Source organism: Perna viridis, chromosome 4 (assembly GCF_037379345.1).
Source record: "Perna viridis isolate PV_CMFRI_1.1 ecotype Kerala chromosome 4, ASM3737934v1, whole genome shotgun sequence".
NCBI lineage: Eukaryota > Metazoa > Mollusca > Bivalvia > Mytilida > Mytilidae > Perna > Perna viridis.
The window spans coordinates 28,964,378-28,984,942 of record NC_142448.1 but is presented as its reverse complement, the minus strand read 5'-3'; the positions used below and the strand labels follow the sequence as shown (position 1 = coordinate 28,984,942).

At 32.5% G+C, this 20,565-nt stretch overlaps 1 protein-coding gene and 1 long non-coding RNA gene across 2 annotated transcripts; both read left to right on the top strand.

The window, feature by feature from the left end:
* Positions 1–8,482: 8,482 nt before the first annotated feature.
* LOC148619637 (uncharacterized) lies at positions 8,483–10,975 on the top strand. Its single transcript, XM_088576942.1, has 3 exons — positions 8,483–8,614; positions 10,182–10,271; positions 10,804–10,975. The coding sequence occupies exons 1-3, from the start codon at positions 8,495–8,497 to the stop codon at positions 10,897–10,899; spliced, it is 306 nt and encodes a 101-aa protein (XP_088433068.1). The 5' UTR covers positions 8,483–8,494; the 3' UTR covers positions 10,900–10,975.
* Positions 10,976–14,809: 3,834 nt separating this feature from the next.
* LOC148619636 (uncharacterized) lies at positions 14,810–20,330 on the top strand. The gene is made up of 4 exons (XR_015921314.1): positions 14,810–14,899; positions 15,144–15,259; positions 16,769–16,824; positions 19,732–20,330. It is a non-coding gene; the product is annotated as an uncharacterized LOC148619636 (long non-coding RNA).
* The last annotated feature ends 235 nt before the right edge of the window (positions 20,331–20,565 follow it).

Genomic DNA, 20,565 nt, shown 5'->3' with positions numbered 1-20,565 from the left:
TAAGTTTGTAGTTATGCTATTGAAGCAATTAATGTTGATAATATTATAGAATATTGTGAAAACAACTTTTTTGTAATCAGAGAAGATCGATAGGTCTGATCTAATTATTTTTCGGCATTACTTGCAAAGATTGCCGACAGGCCATTCACTTGGGTTAAAAAGACTTTAACCTTGGTTAAAACATAACAATAACGGAGAGACAGGTTAGCACATGTATTGTTTTCATATCATTTCATCTAGTTCTTGATTAGTTTTAAGATAAATAATGACCATATTTGTGCCAAATTAGATCACAATACGAAAATTTCAAAGGATCCTTGCGTTACATACGAACTTTTTTTCTTTTACAGCTTGAGTCCGTCGGTCTTCCTTGCCGTTGAATAACCACTTTCGCTTTGCAATCAGATTTGTTATTAAAGAAGCGACCCTGTTTGGTCGATGTTTTGCCTTGCAAGACAATAAATATATAGACACCTATTTCATGTATTTAATGCATTGTATTTGTGAATATGAAATGAAAAGTACAATTTAGTGGAAATAATTTAAGGTTAAGTCGAATTTCAACAGAAACAAAAATTTACGAAAATGACAGCTAATGCAGCTTTAAAAGAAGTGAAACATTTCAAAAGTATGTCTAATCTATTAACATTAAAATGAAATAGTTACTATCATATTTTGATATAATTTGTACATGCTTGTTTTTATTCGCTGGTCCTAAGGAGTTGAGACTTGCTTGTTTATCACTCTTTGTCCTTCTGTCCTTTTATAAAAATCATTCACATTTTAATCAACATCTACTTTTTCAAAGTAATCTTATATTTGGTATGGAAAGTGTAAAACGACCTATTTTTGTGAGCCATTTATTTTCACTAATTTCGTATGGAGGAAAAATTTTGGTAATAGTTGCCAAGAATAGATCTATTATGATGGAAAAAAGTACATGTAGCAGTAAAATTAAATTCATATCCTTAAACGTGAAGATAAGTTTTAGTGAAATTAAGTTGCTATTTCTATTATATTAATTAAAATATTAATCCGCGAGTCTTGTCGAAGTTTCTTTTCTATGAAAATTGACCTGTATGAATTCTCATTCAAACAAGTTGAGCCATGACCTATCTGAATAGTCCTTGATTATTAAGAAATTTTAGGATATCATATACTGTAAGCAACTTATGTTCGAGAATACTTATTTTCAAGTATCAGAAATCAATTCGATTTCCCTTATATTTATCTAATATTCTGTTTAACCTGTATCACAATGTATATAACATTTTAAACAAAATATCAAAAATAAAAATATGTAGGCTTTCCAACACATTTTGCATGATTCTTATATGAAGTGCTACTTAATGTTTCAAGTATATTTCCTTTAGATAATAAACATTGTTTCAAAATTCTTTGAAACAAATGACAAAATAAAAGCTGGGTTGGTAGATGTTTGAAATTTAAAATTTTCAAGAGTTCTTGACTCAGGTTTTAAATTTCTCAAACATTAGTTTTGCATATGCATTAGTAATGAAAGAATAAACTATCAATGTCAGGCCACCCTGCAGTTTTTCCTGTTATTAATCAAATTATTTTATGCATATATCAGATCTATTTGCTGCACTGGAGTCAAACCAAAATGGAGTTTCTACATTGGCAGAATCTATGGGAATTAAGAGTTATGGAGTTTCCATGACAACTTTAGAGGAAGGTTTTTTTACGTTAGGTAACTATGACTGTTAACAATGTTTTCCTTATCCAAGACGCCAAAGCACACACAAAAACAAAACGAATAAGAAAATGGAGGACTTGGATAGACAGAGAAGAGGCAACATATATGGAAGCAGTCTAGACAATACACAACTAAAAAGCAGAATATTAATTACTAGTAGAGGGTATTTTGCTGTTATATTCTCTTTATAATGGTGTATCCATTAGTGTTTATATAAATTCATGCTTTGGGAAAATCAGAATGACTTTTGATATGTCAAAAAGACAGCTAAATTAAAATCAAAGGAGAAATACATAGATATGGCACCCCTGATTCACCAAAACCTGAAAATTGGTATAAATGTCTCGGCATTGCAAGTATTATCAGCTTCTTTTTTTCAATTTCAGGGGAAGATGAAGTTTCTATGGAAATTAAGGACGTTTTGAAACTTGGGCATGGCGCTAGCAATGAGACTTTAGATAATAATGGGCGGACTGAGACAGTCAGTAAAAGTAATATGAACTTAGTGAATGATACAGAAGCTTCACCTCTTGTTGGAAAAGACCCTAGTCTTGGAGCTCAGCAGTTTTGGGCTCTCAGTCGAGTGCGCTACATTCGTAGCATCAAAGATAAAGGCTTATTGGTAATAAATCTGATATATCCTGTCATATCTGTTATCATAGGGTTTATAATCAGTAAGGTGTCGAAACGATCTCCAAAAACAGCACCAGAGGCTTTGAACTTGAGCAGTGGATTAGGAGTGTAAGCAAATTATACAATGGCACCAGCTACAATCAATAATCCTCCCGTCCTCATTAGGGATTCAGTTGGTAAGTCATAAAAGAGTTCGAAATGTGTAGTTTGGTCTAAAATAGTTATGAAAATATAATAAAATGAAGTTTTAAACTTTTGGATTATGTTATACTGTCTGTTAGGGTTAATTTACTGTGTCAAGAATATGTAAGTTAAGAATTATTATGTGCTACAAATAGGTATAAATTATATGATATGACACAGGTGAAACTTGTAACACTCTCAAAAAAACATAGGTTCATACCCCTAATTAGTCTTGGAGCTGTTTTGTCTTTGTTGATGACAAAAACTGTTATAGCAGTCTTTCACTTTTCAGTGCAAGTTGAAAGAAATAATGTCCAGAAAACACCTTTTCCACCATCTTGATGAATTTTTCGGGTTCATAGTGATCCTTCTTTTAAGTTTTTCCCAGTTGCACTCCTCTACCATTTAATTCCATTCGGGGGTATATTAACCATAATCTGAAATTATGTAGTATAGTATTGTTTCTAAATCATTATACACACATGACACATGGACCCCTGCATTTTGAAATGTGGGGCACTAATATATAGTGATCATTTTTCTCCTGTATTTAGTACTTATTTGAACACTTCCTTAAAGAGTAATCAAGGGAACCAAGGTTATAGCGGTAATCAAAAGAGTGTAATCCAGGGACAAAGACCAGACATGGAAAACAGACATACACAACAAAGAACATAAATTAACTAAAATTATACATACAAAGTAAAAAAAGCAAATGAGCAACTCGGACTCCACTAAAAACTGGGAGCATAAACCAGGTGCACCGGCAAGGTCTGCGTCCTATGCTTTTCTAGAAACACCCGCCGAGTTGCTCATAAAATGTCATGTAATTTTAAGATGATGTTTTATTATTGTTCAGCTAATAGTTACAATGTAAATGTGAACATTACATACGTTGGGTGACATTTGATTCTGGTGAAGTCGTACTCAGGTCATGTTTGATTCTGGTGAAGTCGTACTCAGGTCATTCTTTGATTCTGGTGAAGTAGTACTCATGTCATGTTTGGTTCTGGTGAAGTCATACTCAGGCATGTTGGAATCTGGTGAAGTCGTACTCAGGTCATTCCTGGATTCTGGTGAAGTATTACTCATGTCATGTTTGGTTCTGGTGAAGTCATACTCAGGTCATGTTCGATTCTGGTAGTCGTACTCAGGTCATGTTGGAATCTGGTGAAGTTGTATTCAGGTCATGTTCGATTCTGGTGAAGTCGTACTCAGGTCATTCTTTGATTCTGATGAAATCGTACTCATGTCATGTTTGGTTCTGGTGAAGTCATACTCAATATTTATTAAAAAATCTCAATATTTTGATTTACACGAAGGCATGAAGGTATTTTTAGCTCACCTGGCCAAAGGCCATGGGAGCTATTGCCATCACTTGGCATCCGCCGTCGTCTTCCGTCATCGTCATTAACAATGATACAAAATTCTTCTCCTCTTAGTATAAATATTCCTTGGGGTATCCTGCATAGAATTGATGTGGGGATTTTTGGTCCATCAAAAAACATGGCCACCATTACAAAAAATAGAACATAGGGCTCAGACAGTAGTTTTTTGCATATATCTCCAAAACACCTTTCCACATTTCCAAATTTACAGTAACCAGAAACATTTTGTTTTGCCTAACTTGTTAAGTAGATTAAATGTTACCTATGCATACTTTTGCAGCCAATAACAATATTAAATAATAATGCTTCTAATTTGCCCCTTAAAAGATCCCTCAGGTTATTGTTCAAAGAAGAAATATTGGAATACATTATACACTAAGTTTGGAAAAAGACTTTCTTCTCAACAATCAATGTTTTGGAATGATTTTCTTGTCTCTATAGTAACCCATTTTATTTTCCATTTTATGGGTTTGGCCCTCTCCCTTTATTATGTTGGTGAATGAGAATCAGACTACTGTGAAGCATTGACTTTCATTCAATTTTCATGGATTTAATTGTTCACTATAATTTTCAAATCAACGTTCATTTTCTACAAAACACTGTTCTTTATAGATATTAATTTTTATATTCAAAAAATTCTGAAAATCACTTTTAAACATGATGCCATGAAAATTGAAATGTAATCCTAAAATTTAATCACATATACAGTAATAAATACTATAATTCCGTTACATGTGTATGTAATATACATACATGTAGATTTCCTGGTGCAGCTTAATTTGTTTGTTTGTTTGTTTGGGTTTCACGTCCGAGCAGCAATATTTCAGCTATATTCAGACGATGAACATGAAATGGATGATAAAATGAACATGAAATGAAAAAAAGGATGGGACACAAGGACAATAGGGTCGACAAATTTTGATTGCCACTGGAAAAAGGGGGGATGGGTAAGGTCGGGCAATTTAGCCTCATGTGGCGGAGAGCAAAGGTTCCTACTCCTATCGAATACCACAACAGGGTTCTTTAACGTGCAAGGAACGTGGCATCTTTCCCAACACGGTGCACCACTATGGTTTGCGGTCAGGTTTCCCTTATTATAGCCAGCATGTAACACGCCAAGGGTACCCCATTCAACCACCTGGGGCAAACATCCCAGTTGCTCTGTGGCACCATTTAGTCGCCTTATACGACAAGCTTAGCGCTGCTGCAGGCCTATTCTTTTAACACCCGGACCTGCACGGGGCTGGTGCAGCTTAAAATGGATGTGCATGATTACCAATATTGTTATTGATATCAGCAGCTTTAGGTAAATGTTTATGAAATGGACACAATGATGGTTTACTGTTCGGTATTTAATGATATAGCTGGCAATTTTCTTCAAGATTAAAATTTACTCTATTGATGTGAAAATAAGATCAAAATTACATTGGAAACTCACCTTAAATTTTAAATTCAGAATTGTTTGTGATGTTTTTATTATTGCACAATATAATTATATCTACAAGAAAAAAAATGTACATTATCCTGTGTTTGACACCTTGTACTTGTATGTATGAATATGATGATGATTGCAGGTTAAAATGGGTCAACTCAATTCATATCATTTCTTCTATATAAAGGGAGATAATTCTTTTAAAGTATACATTATATTTATGTCACACAGAAAAAGCTACTTGGATGTCTTTCTATAGCTTTGGTGATTGATATATAGTTGATTTTAGGGAAAAAAAGTATATGCATTTGTAATCACCAGAGAACTATTTATTACAAATCTTTGTCTCAAACTTGAAATGGCTTCAGGAAGAGTAAACCTTAATGCACAAATGCATAAAAGCTTCTATTTAAAGTTAGATTTCAAAGTATATTCACAAATAAATAAACCTTGTAATACTTAAGTGTGTGACATATCCTCAATATAAAATTGGTGTATTGTATTCACTCTGAACTTGTGAAGGTAGAAGTACTATTTAATTCTATAATACTGGTCTAAAGTCTTGACAGGCATTAGGCATTTTGGTCGATGTTTCCAGTTTCTAGTGGAGTCCGAGTTGCTCATTTTATTTTTGTATGTATGTTAGTGTTATTTAGGTTATTTCATGTTCCACGTTGTGTGTGTCTTTTATTTGTCAGAATCTAAGTGTCTCTTCATATTGGTGACTTTATAATACTGGTTCCCTTGATTTCCTTTTGACAATTATTGTTATTTTTTTCTTCATTTCAAGTAAGCAATGTTGGTTACAGTATACTTTATAACAGTAAAGCTACACACAGTATCCCTACTGTGATTTATCTGATGAGGCAGAGTCTCATGTCCATGTCTGCATCTCTGGTTCATAAAACATTTGACTCAATTCTTGCTGCGGATCTTCCTCTATGGAAACCAAGCGACAAACTGGAATATGATAATAATGTTTTTTCGTCAGTAATTCTGGTAGCCATTGCATTCGTTGTAGTACCACCTGGTTTTGCTGTAGACGGACAGGTATGTAACTGCTTTCTAAGTATTTGGTATCAATATTAAAGTGGAGACTTAATGTATTCAGCAGTAGCACACTCTTCACATAAATGGATCAGTTGCAGGCTTAGGTGATATACTTTCATACTTATTATACTTTTTGGGAATGACCAAGACTTCGCCATAGTTCTAAGTAGTTTGTATTATGTTTGTTTAATCTTAGTCACTTTCATCTAGTCTAGCAGTGTTCTATAGAGTTGTAACCAATCTTGTTTTTCTATTTCAGTTTAAGATAAGGGGTCAGCTAAGGATTCCTGGTGTTCCCTATACTATATACTTGTTTTCCAATTTCTTTGTGTATATGATTAAGTTCGGTATCGCAGCTGTACTGTGCATTATATTGGTATTTGCTGTTGGGGTGAGTAATAAACAAAATAGAAGTATTATTTTGTCAAATAATTAGGAAGATTACTTTAATTGAAAGTGTTTCTTTCTTTGTACTTTTCATATGATACTTAAAACTGAATATGTTTGGTATTGAAAAAGAGGAAGTTCACAGGATTTTTATAATTTGGAATGCTGGGATATATGTGATCCCTATAACAACCTTTTGTAGTTATATAGATTTACTGCCAAAGCGAAATAACATTGTGTAACTAAAGTGCGTCATAAAGGAAAAATAAAACAGCAATTAAGTCAGACACATAACACATAAGTAAACAATGTACTATTTATAGAACAGTAATGCTGTTAATCACAGGTCAAGAGATTTGGAAATTTTAATAATAATAAATGTTGTGAAGTGGCTTCAAAATTAAATGAAAATAAGAACAATGAATAAGTGGACAATAGCCACATTTAAAAGGATTGATTGTTGGGGTTTAACGCCCGAGCAGGTATATCTCAGGTATATTCAGGCGATCGTTTAAAAGGTAAAAAGGAACTACATACAAATCGAATAGGCTATCTAACATGACTAATATTTTATTTGTTACACTCTTTGGTATAACAGCTATTAGTGCTTTAAAGATGAATGGCCCGATCTGAAAATATAATTATTTGGGTTGTGAATCTTCACTTGTTCTCAGATGTTAATAACTTTAATACAAATATTCCTATAGTTATCTCTGCAATGTTCAGTTTTTGAAAAAAAATGTAAGGCTGGTAATAGTTATAAAGTGATCACGAAACTTTTGTCAGAGAACTTCCACATGTGTTTCACAACTGCAACTTAGCTGTAGATATCTTCTTAAACTGCATGCAAGGATCATCAACATAACATGAAAGGATTACCAATATTACCAGAATCACCAAAATCATATACTAGAATAAAAAAAACCACATGCAAAGATCACCAATATGACAAAATGCAAGGATCACCAATGCATTTATCTTCATACATGTAAATAATACTTTTTTTGACTTTACAGAAACATTCAGCGAAGGAAGACTGGTACATGTACAATAACAGTCCTTTGATCATGTTTTATCTTTTTTATAAATGGAATCATACTGAAATGTCTTATTTTTATTTGCACGTTGATAGTTTTAACTCCGATGGTTCTGTAGTATCATTGCTATTATTGTTCCTGGCTGTAATCCCATCATCAACACTGTTTGTTTACATATTCCAGTTCATATATATTATAAACCCATTAAGTTAAAGTTGCCTTTTTCTCTAATAGAACTTTTATTTACAGTATTTATTTTTCAAGTCATTGAAATTTGATAGTTTTGTCGATTTTTTAGATATCTCTTGACTTTCTTTGTATTATGTATTTAAAAAAATGTAGAAGTGTATTTTGTTTTTTTTTCGCATTTGGAAAATTTCTCATTTTTTTCCAAAACTTAAAAAGTTTGTTTCTACGCTATGAAATTTTTACGACAGATGAACTGTTCAATGAATAAGACAATGATGAATAAATATTTTGTGTAATTAAATTTTCAAATTCCAACTTTGATGGCAAAGATAGCGAAATTAAATCATCGAAAAAATTAGCACTTATACGGCATGCATTATGTGTGAATTGGACTGTGATTGGCCAATGAAAAGCACAAGAATTAATACCTTGTTTATATACTTCTACATTAATACTTCAGATTTCTTTCCTTCCCTATATGCCAGTCAGTTTGGTAGATTTGATATCTGGAGAGGCACCTGCCAGAATTAAGCATTGTGTATTAGTAGTGATTTTCCCTCCATATAAAGTTTTTGGAGGCATCTATTACATCAATAGACTAAGTTATGCTATTAGTATTTTTTTCAAATTCAGCATTTCTTTTGGTCCATGCTCCAAGTTTTTAGTGGAGTTCGAGTTGTTTATTTACTTTTGTTACTTTGTATGTATTATTTTAGTTACTTTATGTTCTTTGTAGTGTTTGTCTGTTTTCCATATTCTGGTCTTTGTCCCTGGATTGCATTCCTCTGATTTCCATTAGAATCTTGGTTCCCTTGCTATTTTAAATTTGCGATCATTCACCAAACTGTCCTGTAATGTTCTTCGGAGAAAATATTCGCGACAGTTTAATTTTTGTGTGAAGAATCTTGGTGACAAAATAATGAAAAAAAATTGCCATCAAAGTTTCACTGTTACAGTACCCACATGAATCACTTATCCTGCATATCTACATCATATTCAGTGTTCTAGCTAGGATTTGAAAATAGAGTAGCACAGGGAGGAGGGCACTTTAACGCGTAGCATGTTTTTTCAACAAAATGGACATTATGATTTTATATATGTGTGTTAAGTCTGTAATTTGTATTCTAATTAATTACCTGTCAACCTTTGAAAAGGAAGGTCGCATCATAATTTGCAAACTGAGTAAATTTGAGTACATGATTAATGTATGCATGACATACGTATTGTATTGATAGACATTTCTTTTAACACACACACACACACACACACACACACACACACACACACACACACACACACACACACACACACACACACACACACACACACACACACACACACACACACACACACACACACACACACACACACACACACACACACACACACACACACACACACACCTATCTATCTATCTATATATATATCTATCTGTAGAGGTGATTGAGCTGTGAATGTATTTCTGAAGCCTTACCAACCCTATGAAGGAGTTAAGAATTCAGTTTTGATATGATCAGATTGTTGTGTGATGATGATTTGTCATAGTGAGGCAGGATTCTTCCGCGTGGTGGTGATAAGGGCAAGTGATTCTTTACAGTTGTGACATACTATGAGGTGAAATGTTGTATGAAATGTTACAAGTATTCAATATTGCTCCAATTAAATATCAAAATCATATGTAAGTAGAAGGAATATTATTTCTTATAACTATTTTAACTACAACTTATGGAAAATGTCCTTTACTGTTGAAGATATAGAAAATTTTAGAAATATTGAAATTATAAGGGAGATAACTGACATCTTGAATAAACAAACATGTGCAAATATTATATTTTTTAACCATATAGATTAAAACCCATAATTCTTTGAACACCTTACTTTACCCGAGGTATTTAGTGATCATGGTGCTAGTCTGCACATCTTTATAGTAACAGTTTTCACTGCAAATACTTACATGTATCACAGAAAATTAAAAGTGTGATAGAAACTTTATAGAGACATTCCATATCATTGAATTTGATTTCAGACTGAAGGGATATCAGCAGTTACTTACAAGGAAGAACAAATTTGGTGTACTAATGTTATTTTTTTATTCTAATGTATACTTTTGTTGCATTTTTTTTCTGACTGTTTAAGCTTGTAAATGTATTTCTTTACTTTTGAAGGTATATCAAGTTAGTCTACTAGGGAACTCTGGGACAGCCTTCAGTGACTGCTTCGTTTGGAAGAGCAACATATTATTCACAATTCTATATGTAAGAATGAAGTTTATCTGCAAACAACTGATATTATTCAGTAATTTATTATTTCCTATACCATGAAGAATGCAATAAATTACTTATAAATAAATAGATGTTCATGATTCAGCAAGTATCATCCCAGGACAGCTATATCAGCCTGAGGTATACAGAACTGATATAGATGAAGGGATGATACTGGGCAGATAAGGGCTATAATATATATTAATCTATTTATCATAAAAAACATTCAATTTTAATGTCAATTATGTTATTACAAGCCTGGGCTTAACTGGTACAGCATATCAGCCCTAGTAGTAAAATCCAGGGTATATCAGCCCTGGTAGTGACATCTTGGGTACATCAGCCAAGGTTAATGATATACTGGTGATTCATTTTCAGTCATACCACATTATTAAAATCCGCATTTTCAAGTCTTATGCCTGTAATTAATATATTAACAACATTGATATCATTTGAAACTTAAATATCAAGTAATAGAATCATTGGCATTGTATGAATAATATGAATTTACTCTCTTTTTTTCCAGCCTTTGATAGTGGAAATCCCTTTGTATTTGTTTTTATTGAGGATAATTGATGTAAAGAAGACAGGCGGTGATATAAACGAAGCTTTGCACTGTTGAACACCTCAGAATGAAGTGAACACAGCAAACACGGATATTATCGAAGATGAAGATGATGATGTCACAGAAGAGAGGCAACGAGTCAAAGCTTTACGTAAAATAATTTTCTTTGGGTTGAATTAGAAAAAATGGTATATGACATTGGGTGATCGAGTTTTTACAGTTTGATAAGGACTTGTGTGATAGTTTTCATGATTGTAAAATTTTATATACTGAATATCAATTCAAAATCCGTATCACATGCGGTATCATGATCTACCCAGAGTCTATATGGCATGTGATACAGATTTTGGCATGTCATGTTCATCATGTCAAATATTTCAACTTTATGTCATGTATGTTCTAATAGCAGTGTGATATATGGTATATGATATAGGCTTAGGGAAAAATGAGATTGTGTTTACAATGAAACCATTCTATTTGAGCAGTCATATTGTAGTGTCCATATATTTACAAGTAACATATGGTAACTGACTGAATATGGCTTCAAATAAAAAAATATTGTTTTTCTTCCATGAAACATCAATTTTCTTGTAAAATTTTGTTGCAGTATATAGATGATATCAGTGTGCTGTCATTGATATAACTAGATATTATATTTCATACAAAAATCTTGAATTCTGATTGGGTAATGGGTGATGAGTTATTTTAATCTAATCCCTGAGTATCCTCACTTGTTCTGCCCCTACTGCACAGTGATTGGTGGATCGATATATCACCCAAACATCAACGATATATCACACGATATCATACCGTCCTTTAGGATATATCACCGTCGACGTCACAATATATCACCATCGACGTCACGATATATCACCCTGGTAGTCACAATATATCATACTCTTTTATTCAGTATAATATAACACATAGTAGTAGAGGGTGTTGCGCATCGTATCACACTCTGTAAATATATCACCCTCGACATCGTCTCAAGTAATACTACAGCGTAACACCATCTACTACAGGCAGTATGTGTATAATGTCATATATTAATGTTAAAATAAATGTTTTCTTTTAATATACATTATGAGTGATTGTCTAAACCCTATATCTTTTACCTATATCACATACCCTATATCCACACCTGTAGACCTATATCACATGCCCTATATCTACACCTGTAGACCTATATCTCATACCCTATATCCACACCCCTAACCCTATATTGCATACTCTATATTACACCCATGGACTTATAACAGATACCCTATATCACACCCCTAGACCTAATTACATACCCTATATCCACTGCCACATTCCTCACACGTTAAAAAACCCTGCTGTGGTATTCGATAGGAGTAGGAACCTTTGCGCTCCGCCACAGGAGGCTAAATTGCCCGACCACACCCATCCCTCCCTTTTTTCCAGTGGCAACCACATTGATCAACCCTGTTATCCGTGTGTCCCATCCCATTTTTTATTTCATCCTTTTCACTTTCATTTTATCATCCATTTTATGTTCATCGTCTTAATAAAGCTGAGATATTGCTGCTCGGACGTTTAACCCCAACAATCAATCAATCAATCAATACTCTACATCCACACCCTAATCCTACTTTGCATAACACACCCCTACTGGGAACACACTTCAAGTATAACAAATATGGTTTTATGGTCATGGCATATCAAATTCTGTATCACATGCCATATCAACACTATATCACCCCTTGGGCTTGGGGTCTCATGTAGATACTTCATATGAAACAGATTTTGGTGTGTAATAATCAGTACCAGTATGTGTTTACAGTATCAGTAAAATAACTTTGTCACTTTAAAAGGTAGAATTATATCATGTAAGATGTAAGTGTTACATGTAAATAAATATCCATAGATTAGTAATGAATTGTGAGCTTTAAGTTAGAGAGTAAACCTGAAGAAATATTTTCTGTTTATGCTTTTCAGTTTCCAGTTGTAATGGTTGAAAACATATGAAAGGAATTTGTCAAAAATGAAGAATCTAAATGCTGGGGGGTTCTAAAACAGGAGGCGTAAGGAACTCCTCCTTTGCAGTGGAAACTGGTGAAGTATTGGGTCTTCTTGGGCCTAATGGAGCAGGAAAAACTACCACACTGAATATGATGATAGCTGAAATAGGACCTACTAAAGGAAAAGTATTTATATGAGATTGAACTTAATTTGTCAATGGTTGCTACCTTTTTTGAAAAGTTCAGTATTTTTTTTTTATTTTTTAAGTCATTCTACTGGAAGATCAGCAAACGTTATAACAATTTTAATGAATTGGTTCATTTATCTAGATAAATATACTTGTTATTTAAAATTAATGATAATTAATTAGTTATTAATAAGATTCAATTTTTGTTAATATTTTGTCAATAGAAATCTTTTGAAAGACATCCAGTAATACAGTGTGTAGTTTATGATATGGACATTTTCAATATAGTAGCACATTAAAAATGCTGCCTTTAAAGTCCTTTGATACTGTCCACAGCATGAAGCACTGTGGGATCTGGGCAGAACATCTGAGAGCTTACGCTGCCATAAGGGGCATCCATCCTGCTAACGGAGAAAATATCATAAATGGGTATAAATTTAAATATATGTTTTTTATCACAAGCATTTACTAGTTAACTAGCATCCACCCATCCCTTTAACCATTTAAAAACTGACTTGCCAAATTTTAATAGTTTGTGGAATTTTGGAAATGCAGATTTCATAAAGTTATCTTAGTTTTCAATGGGAATTTATATTTCATTTGATTTAAAATTTTAAATAGATGATTTTAATTTCTTCTAGGAATATTTTGCTTTATGTAATGTGTTCACCTTAGGATTTTAGGATTGTTCAATTGGTACCAAAGGTATGTGCAATTTTATAAAGTGTAACCTGTCCACACTGATGAGTTACTCAAATTATATTGTTTCACCATTAACTGTGCATTTGATGATACATCACTATTTTTCATAACAATTTTCTTTGCACCTACTGTATTGGTCAAAGCCTCTTGACATTTGACATAAATTCAGTTTTATATAGGTGTGATATATTGTTGGAATCGATTTCAGGCATTGGTTACAACTTTTTTGACGACTAAGTTTAAATAATGTACTTTTAAAAGTTTTGGTCCATGGGTATCACTTGTGGGCATTGACCTAGAGATTACTTGTAGGTTCCACCCCATAACTTCAGTAAACTTTATGTATTGTACTGAAACATTTACACAATACATATTGATTTCATGTTGGTAGTAATGGTCTTGCCTTGATATGGTCGCCGAAACGGCATTAAATTACAACATTCAATCAATCCTGTTGCTAGATCAAAGGTCAAGGTCACTGTAAGTAACAATATTCCTTTAAATTGATCATGTTGTCATTTCAAGGAACGTTTAGGCGCTGCACTCGTTAATTCAATGTTCATAAACAAAAAATAAAGTAGTTTTTATTATTACAGTTTTATAAAGAATTTGAAATTAGAGGAACATAAAGAAAAACAAGCAAAGAAACTGTCTGGTGGAACCAAAAGAAAGGTATCATACCATTAGGCCATAATAACTAATTTACTAGATTCTTATTCCTGCCAGACCCAATTTTCACACCTCCCCCTTTCTTTTAATTTCCAATATGTGTTTCTGTATGAGTGACAGTTTCTGTAAAAAAAATTCAAAGATTGAATGGTTAAAAAAAAAGAGAAAAGAAAAAAATTTGCCCTGACCCAATTTTTCAAAAAGTTGGATGAGCATCTAGGAATTTTGTTATTATGGCCTTACTGTAGACAAATTTGTTTCCACAAGTGACTTATTTCTGCTAAATTTGGGATAAACATTATTTTCAATCTCTTGCCATGAACAAACCCTTTGTTATGAAATGAGTGGTGGTTTCAAAAATGAATAGTAGTGACATCATATTGACATCCTGAATCATAAAAATGAGTATATTTTTTTTCTGTTGAGCTACATTATAAGTATGGTTGGTAAACCAAAAGTTGTGTTGATGGATGAGCCATCTACTGGTATGGATCCACAGTCTAAAAGGTTTCTGTGGTAAGTTACCATTAGATTAAATTGATAGATTAGCTTTTTTATATTGTGAATAGGAAAATTTATATGATGGTTACATATTTTGATAATTATACCCCTTGCTTCCTACTAATTTCCATAAGAAATAACATGTATGAATTTATGACCACATTATTTTTTGCATTGTAGGGACGTTTTTGAATAGATTTATTAAGATGCTTGTTTTGTGTAATGGTTGACTATTATCTATAAATTATTTTACTCTAAGGATACTATAAGTCAGAGTTTTAGTGGAACAGAAAGAAGTGCTATACTAACCACACATTACATGGAAGAAGCAGATGCTGTTTGTACCAGAGCGGCTATCATGATCAATGGCAAAATGTAATAAATCTTCCTAAAAATTGATCTTATATAAACACTGAGAAATCTGTGTAGCCAGATACTTATTAAAGTCCCTTTATATTAGTTTAAATCTATTTGGAACCTGGGTAAACCAATTACCTGTATAAACAGAACCAGTATCAAAGTCTAAACGAAGGGCAAAGTAAAGTGTGCTTTTTGCAAGGATGTTCCATGGAAATTGCTTGTGTTTCTAATGATATATATTATAGCCAAGCAGTGCATCGTAGTTTACCTTTTGTTTTTTTATTACATTTTTGTTTCATTTGATGGAATGGTTGAAATACTTGAAATTTATGTAAATAATAATTACAACTCATTTTTTTAAGTAACTCAAACATTTCTTTTCCCTTGAAAGAATGAGGTCACTCGCATGTAAACCCTTGGTTGATCTTTCTTTTCTCTGGTTGACAAACAGTTGGGTCACAATCATAGGTTGAATCCAACAGTGTGGTAATTGTAAATTGTTTTTATTTAGTATATACCTGATGAGAAAAAATATTTGTGAACCATTTTCCATTACAGATTAATCAACAGTTAGATATCTAAGTACACAAAAGTAGTTTGGCATTAAAGTGATGAACTTATCGAATTATATTTGATGTATTAAATACATATTTTGAATCGCAAAATTAAAACAATATCAGTTTATTGTAGGCAAATTGTAAACCAATATAGTTTGTATGTTTACTTTTCCTTTGCACACACACACACACACACACACACACACACACACACACACACATATAGATATATAAGTATTTAAAAAGTATTGCTTTAGTTTTATAAAACTCACTGTTCAGTACAGTGGTATTGACTTACTCTAGACTTATTCTTCTGGTGTAATTGCAGCATGTCCTGTACAATTTCATTGACTTGCACTAGAATTGTTAATTTTGTGCATTAGCAGCATTTCCCGTACAATTTCATTGACTTACTCTAGAATTGTTGTTTTTGTGAATTAGCAGCATGTCCTGTATAATTTCATTGACTTCCCCTAGAATTGTTGTTTTTGTGAATTGGCGGCATTTCCTGTACAATTTCATTGACTTACTCTAGCATCGTTGTTTTTGCGAATTGGCAGTGTGTCCGCTACAATTTCATTGACTTACTCTAGAATTGTTGCTTTTCTGAATTAGCAGCATTTCCGGTACAATTTCATTGACTTGCACTAGAATTGTTGTTTTTTGTGTATTAGCAACATGCCTTGTACAATTTCATTGACTTACTCTAGCATTGTTGTTTTTGTGAATTGGCAGCATGTCCTATACAATTTCATCGACTAAATCTAGCATTGTTGTTTTTGTGAATTGGCAGCATGTCCTGTACAATTTCATTGACTAAATCTAGAACTGTTGCTTTTGTGAATTGGTAGGATGTTCTGTACAATTTCATTAACTTATTCTAGAATTGTCATTTTTGTATGTTGGCAGCATGACCTGTACAATTTCATTGACTAACTTCAGAATTGTTGTTTTTGTGTATGTGTAGGTAAACAACACCATGGAATGGAGGAATATAGCTTTAGCCAGTCTACATTAGAACAGGTAGTACTTTTTGTTTTTTTTTAATTTCAGGTATGCTTTACAGAAGATCTGTGCAGAGATAAAAAGTATATATTATTTTGAAGATTTAATTTTAAACCACCTTTTTTGTAATCTAATGAAGAGTATACCGAAATTCTTCTCTGATATCTGCTATTGATGCTTTTGTATATGTTACATGCTAGACATTGTTATTTGTCCCCTACTGCTACGTTGGACGGGACCACAGAAATACTTGTTTCAGTTGGTCCGTCTGTCTGTGCATATGTCTGTCACATTTGTGGATGTAACTCCTCAAAAATTGCCCAAAGGATTTTGTTCAAGTTTTGTAGGATTGCTATTCACTGTATGTAGTTGATCGTATTGCATGGACAATTCGACAAATTTTACAGGAATTATGTGACACTGTTGTAATTGTACATGCTACACTGTTGGAATACTTTTTGGGTGCAGTGCCTTGGAAACCACTTGAAAGAATTTGTTCAAGTTAGTAATCATTTATAGTTGTACTGCACTCCCATTTTGATACAATAATTTTTATAGGAGTTATGGTACTTTTGCACTTTAACTCTTTTTGGGGGCAGTGGGGACAAATGGTTATAGTTCAGGCAATCTAGTAAAATTTTACCCTTAATCTCAACAAATTGCAACAGGAGGTATTTTAGTTCTAACCTATAGCATTATAACCCAAATTAACACAGAAAAAAAGTCTTAACAAAATCTAATGAGCATAAACCTCAGAATAAGCAGGTCAAAAGGGGAAAAAAAGGTGCCTTTGTAAAAATGGCTAAAAAAGTAAAATTTGATACAAATTTATAATGATGCTGTATCTGACATATAAAGTGTAGCAATAGTGGACATTTTGGGATTAGAAGCCCATCTACAATTTAAAAAGAGGGTTCATATATTTTCTCAAACAACAACTTAGATTTAGAAACTAAATAGTAAACCATATATCCATATTTTGAGATAATAAAGTTCAAGAATTTCAATTGTGATGAAAATGATGTAGTAAATACCCTACTCTTTGTCGTTAAAAGATTCTATCAACAAAGGCAAAACTGTTGATAAATAGTTTGCAACTGTAAACAGTAACAACTTTTAAGTGTGTTACAGATCTTGGGCAGCATATTATGTGTGATAGTCATTTGTAAAACGTTCCACAAAAATATCATACTTTACATGAAATCGATGAAAATAGAACAAAATCTGACAAAAACATGTTATTTTTATGGAGTTATCTCCCCTATCCAATGAAAATTTTGGTAGGGATTTTGAAATGCTCATTTTGAGTTTTCTGCAATTAAGATTTTTTTATAGACTTTGGGGAATAATTCTATGTATTTGAATCACAATATATTCTATTGCAATTGTTTAAGTTAAAAAGTCATTTTGACTGGACTACTATACATTTGTTTCAGTTTCATTTGGCTGCAAGAAGAATATTTTATGCCTTCATTAATGTTTATAAGCATTAACTAAAACTTGGTTTGTACAGCAATCCCCTTTTACCAGTCATCTTTGTCTTAATGGTAGGTTTGGAAGGACATTCATGTCTTATGTACACATTTCTTATAGTTAAACCCCATACAATATTTTCCTGGAGTATATAGATTTTTAACCTTCCATATGAGCATCCCTCATTGTGTCATATATACATGTTGATGTCTGGATTGTGTCTCCATTTTCTTATCAATTTCCTTCAGAAATTTGTAAATTGTTAGTAGGAATAAAAGCTGGGATGGGTTGGTTTTTGCAGAAGTCGGACAAGGTTGACTGGTTGCTGATGTATTGTACTACAAGTTTGTGAATGCGTAAATCAATAAGACCCACAAGTTCCTTTAGATACCTTATATACAATCTCAAAAAAATGATTTAGTATAATAGTATGATGCTGTTGTCGTCATTGTTTTTGGCAGCATTGTTGTCAAGTGTCCATAAACAATAACTTGATTATAAGTCTGTGGATCAATATGAATTGTATCACAAGGTGCCTTAACACGAAAGGAAGACTAGGATTGATTTTGGAGGTTGTGACTTGAACTTTAGGAATTAAGTGCCAAAAAGGGACCAGAAATAAGGAATTTCATTACGTCTGGACAATTATTTACCTATAAGTGAAAAAGATCTCTTTGACAACAATACCACAAAATGAAGGCTGGGATGGATTTTGGGGGTTATGGTGTTTGGAATTAAGGATCTAAAAGAGCCAGAAACAAGAATTTTCTTTAGTGCAGACAATTATATGACTTGAAGTGATGGATCTCTTTGAAATTATTCTACAAGTTGCCCTACCACTGAAGGAATGGAGGTTGTAACTGTAACAATTTATGAATAAGGGGCACTTGGATTCTTATCCTGTGTAATACATTTTTGATTCTCATCCTTTTAATATATTTTATTTAATTCAAAATTCAGAGCTGTATCAAGCTTGAATGGTATACTTTCCCCAGTTGTTCAAGCCTTGGTTTCATAAAAAATCTCAAATTTAGAGAAAGCATTCTTGAGTTTTTCCTCAAATCCACAATTTTAAGTAATTTGATTGGTCAAAATTTGAGTTGAGGAAAGATTTGAAGAAAGTCTGAATTTGAGATTTTTTTTTTATAAAACCGGATACTTCACTGCACTCAACAGTTGTATGATGTTGCACTCTGCAAAGATTTTTATTAATTTATGATCTGTTCTTGTGAGAAACTTTGATATTTAAGAGTAGTATCAGGGGTTCAAATTAGCTGTCGTCTGAGGTCCAGAACCCTCAGTTTCTTACAAAAAAACTTTGAATTTTATTTACTTAGGACAGGGACTTTCAAATAATTTCATTGATACTTTAATGAAGACCTTTGAGTTACTCAAATGGACGGCTGACTTAAAACTTCAAGAGGTAAAGTTTTACATTTTCATTTTTTATAGGTATTTATAGAATTTGCAAAAAAGCAGACAGATGAAGAAAATCATGGACAAGAAAAGAAAAGAACTTCTTCACATGTAGTGTAATGAAAATGTCAGATATTGGACTGTGAAGTTTTTCTTAAGATAAGAGTTTTATGTTGTACAAGCTATGATAAAAGTTTTATTCTGTACAAGCTTAGATAAAAGTTCTATGTTGTACAAGCTTTGATAAAAGTTTTATGTTGTACAGGCTATGACAATAGTTTTATGTTGTGCAAGCTATGATAATAGTTTTATGTTGTACTAGCTATGATAATACTTTTATGTTGTACAAGCTATGATAGAAGTTTTATGCTGTACAAGCTAAGATAAAAGTTTTATATTGTACAAGCTGTCAGCTATCGATATCCATGATTTCATGATCAGTTATAAATAATGGCAGAATTATAGATTTTGCATTTTTTTTAATTACAGTATAAACATTCAGTGGAAGAGTTATTTTTTTTACATTAAATTGTATTGTAAGTTAATCAATTTTGTGCATTTATAATTGTGATTGATGCATGTCTATGCTAGGGGCTAGGTCAGTGTTAATGTTAAGTATTTTGTGCATTTATAATTGTGATAGCATTAAAAGTAAATTGCACATTGGTTGGTTGGAAATTATAGTTAATAATACTTTGCCTAAAGTAAATATATAAGCAAATATATTTTCTCTCTACCAAGTACAATGATTGTGATTTACCATCTATGTACTGGATTCCTAAACTCCACAAGAATCCATACAAACAACGTTTCATATCTGGATCTGCAAAATGTACCACCAAACCTCTTTCAAAACTTTTAACTTCTATA